Source organism: Montipora capricornis, chromosome 11, assembly GCF_036669925.1.
Source record: "Montipora capricornis isolate CH-2021 chromosome 11, ASM3666992v2, whole genome shotgun sequence".
In the NCBI taxonomy this organism is placed as follows: Eukaryota; Metazoa; Cnidaria; class Anthozoa; order Scleractinia; family Acroporidae; genus Montipora; species Montipora capricornis.
Window position 1 is genome coordinate 27133673 of NC_090893.1, and position 2500 is coordinate 27136172.

The 2500-nt window shown below is 41.6% G+C and overlaps 2 protein-coding genes across 6 annotated transcripts in view; both read right to left on the reverse strand.

The window, feature by feature from the left end:
* LOC138024662 (uncharacterized) overlaps positions 1–184 on the reverse strand; it is a 5324-nt gene extending 5140 nt beyond the window's left edge. Inside the window, exon 1 of the mRNA XM_068871876.1 lies at positions 1–184. This exon is cut by the window's left edge and continues 101 nt beyond it. Within this exon, the coding sequence (XP_068727977.1) occupies positions 1–184 (184 nt within the window).
* Positions 1–2500, reverse strand: part of LOC138024308 (tetratricopeptide repeat protein 28-like) — a 34214-nt gene that overhangs the window by 12598 nt on the left and 19116 nt on the right. The window lies entirely within an intron of this gene.

Sequence of the window (2500 nt, forward strand, 5' to 3'; positions counted from 1 at the left end):
ATTTTCTTTTCTTCTCGAAATTAAATATCGTCGGCACTGCATCTTTTTTAAGGTTTAGTCGTCGAGGCTTAAATGTAGAACCCAGAGAGGTTCTTATAGCCAGATTTTGCTGGAAGCAGTCGGCGGTGAAGTGATCCGCACAAATGCGTGAGTGCTTCGTAGGCTCGAAAGATTCTCTTTTCATTCTTATGCACTAGTCAGTGGAAAGCCCCGCACCCCCATACCCGGGGAATGCGGGGCATTAGCGGGGTAATTCAGCGGTTTTGGACCGTCACTTTTGCCACGGTACGCGGGGTTTTCGACAGAATTAGGCGCAAGTATCGGGGAGCGGGGAACTTGAGCGGGGCTTAGACGGGGATGCAGAATGTGGTCATTTCACGTTGTTGTTTAGTAAAGAACGGCAATGAAATGAACAGAATTATAACCCTCGCCTACACAGGCATTGTACTCGTTGTCGTTACCGTTGAGGTTTGCTTATTAAATTCCCTAAAACCAAATAAACGGCAAAATAATGAACAGCCAAAAGCACAAAGCAAACGAAGGCCCAGCCGTACAAAAAGACAGCTGAAAGTGCAGAAAACATTTCTGTCAGGTAGTTTTCGAGAAAATTGCTTAGGCAGTCCATGCATCGCGCGAGTAAAATCCTCGGAAGAACTGGGCACCATGTCTAAAAATAACTTTAGAGGGATTACCTTGGGCATAAGGCCTATAGCGCGTTTTCACATGACGTCACGGCGGCCATGTTAGTGTTCCAAAACAAAGGAATGGCGACCATGATGGTGTATCAAGCTAATCCTCTGGGATTTGAACTCTGTTTGTATGCAAATACTGTCTTTACACCTGCCAACTCTCACGCCTGCGGGTTGAAAACTTCGATCTCACGCCAGCTAACGCTTGTGGGCCAATTTCTCACGCCTGATTGGAAAATGTGAGTTGTTGCCATCTTGCTTGACACAATTTCCAAAAATATGTTAACTCAGACCCATGTAAGGAACGAAAACCATGTGTAAAATAAATAAATGACAATACCTTCCTCGCGATCTCTGATTTTTGAAGTGAAAAGCACTGGGAGCGAGCTCGCGTTCATACGCATTTAAACGTCTTCGAAAGACTTCGGACGTCTTCGGAAATCTTCGAAAATGATCGTGTCGTCTTCAAAAATCCCAGCACTCCTAGGATAACTAGACCCTCCGTGAGGGTACACTGGGTTGCCTGTGAACCCTTCCAGCTTACAGAGCAATACTAAAAAACTTCTCCCATATCACATTTCAACCGTCAGCTCGAAAATTCAATACACAACATGATATTATAATCCACAAAGGCAGAAAATACCACAGAATCCTTTTCCAGCGAAAAATTTATTGAAACAAACAAAATATTTGCTCTTAGAGGCGAAAACCTCTTCCTATTTCATTGCGTGCGTGAAGACAAGAAACTCAATCGTGTCAAATTACCATGTACTTCAGGTAAATACAGCTCACTTTGATTTCGTCTCGACGGGCGATAGGTTGTTGTCGAAGTCCAGTACTCGTCGCTTTTGAGATTCCTGCCTAGTTTATCCAACTGACTTTCCATTATTGAGTTCCATAAGGGTATATTTTGTTTAAGGATCCACTAAAACGCCATTCGCGTTACATGACTTTCGACGCCTTTGCAGGCTAAGTTAATTATTCTCCTGTGTCCACCAGAGAAATCTACGCAGTTCCACTACCCTCTCGATCCTAAGAAAATACGCGCAGAAGGCTCTATGCAAAAAGACACCACTTACCAGGGGAGTGACAGGCAAGACTTTTACCGACACGGAAAAAAAAAACTAAAAAAAGAAAAAAAAAAAAAAAAGAAAACAAACAAACAAAATGCAGACCTCGACTGGGTTTGCCATAGGCATTCCAGTAAAAATCTCACGCCTTTCTTTTGTTCAGTAATCCAATATGGCTGCTGGTCACGTGACTGAAAACGCTCCATATAGGGGATTTACTCTCTTACCTTGGTAATCTCTTGGTTATTTGCAAAATGTAGCTGGATTATGAGGCCATAAAATTTTGGTAATAAGCCATTTCGTTAGTGAAATTTGTGTAGCTCTTTGAGAATTGTTGTGATAGTGAACCGTTGTAGTCGGTCGAGTGTACTTGAGAATGGGTATGCTCATGCAAAGAAAGGAAATAACTGGAATATTGTCAGATTAAGTTGCTCGTCAAATGCATGTTTGGACTTACGTTGTTGTTATTTTTAATGGTTTTGGTATTTTTTATTGCCATTTACAGGGCTGTGCTAAACCCAGTGATTAATATTACTGTTTTTGGAGAGATTGTAAAGTTTGGAATGCCAAATCTGTAACTTAAGGTAGATTTATTTGCGCTTTATGAGAAATGGACTGCATTGTTGATTTTCATGTTTGTCAAAGTTGAATTTGAGGTAAAATTCTTGAAGTATATTGATTTTGGTCAACATTGCTTTATAGGTTTGGAAGTACTGTATTGTCCCGGGTGCAGGGGAGAAA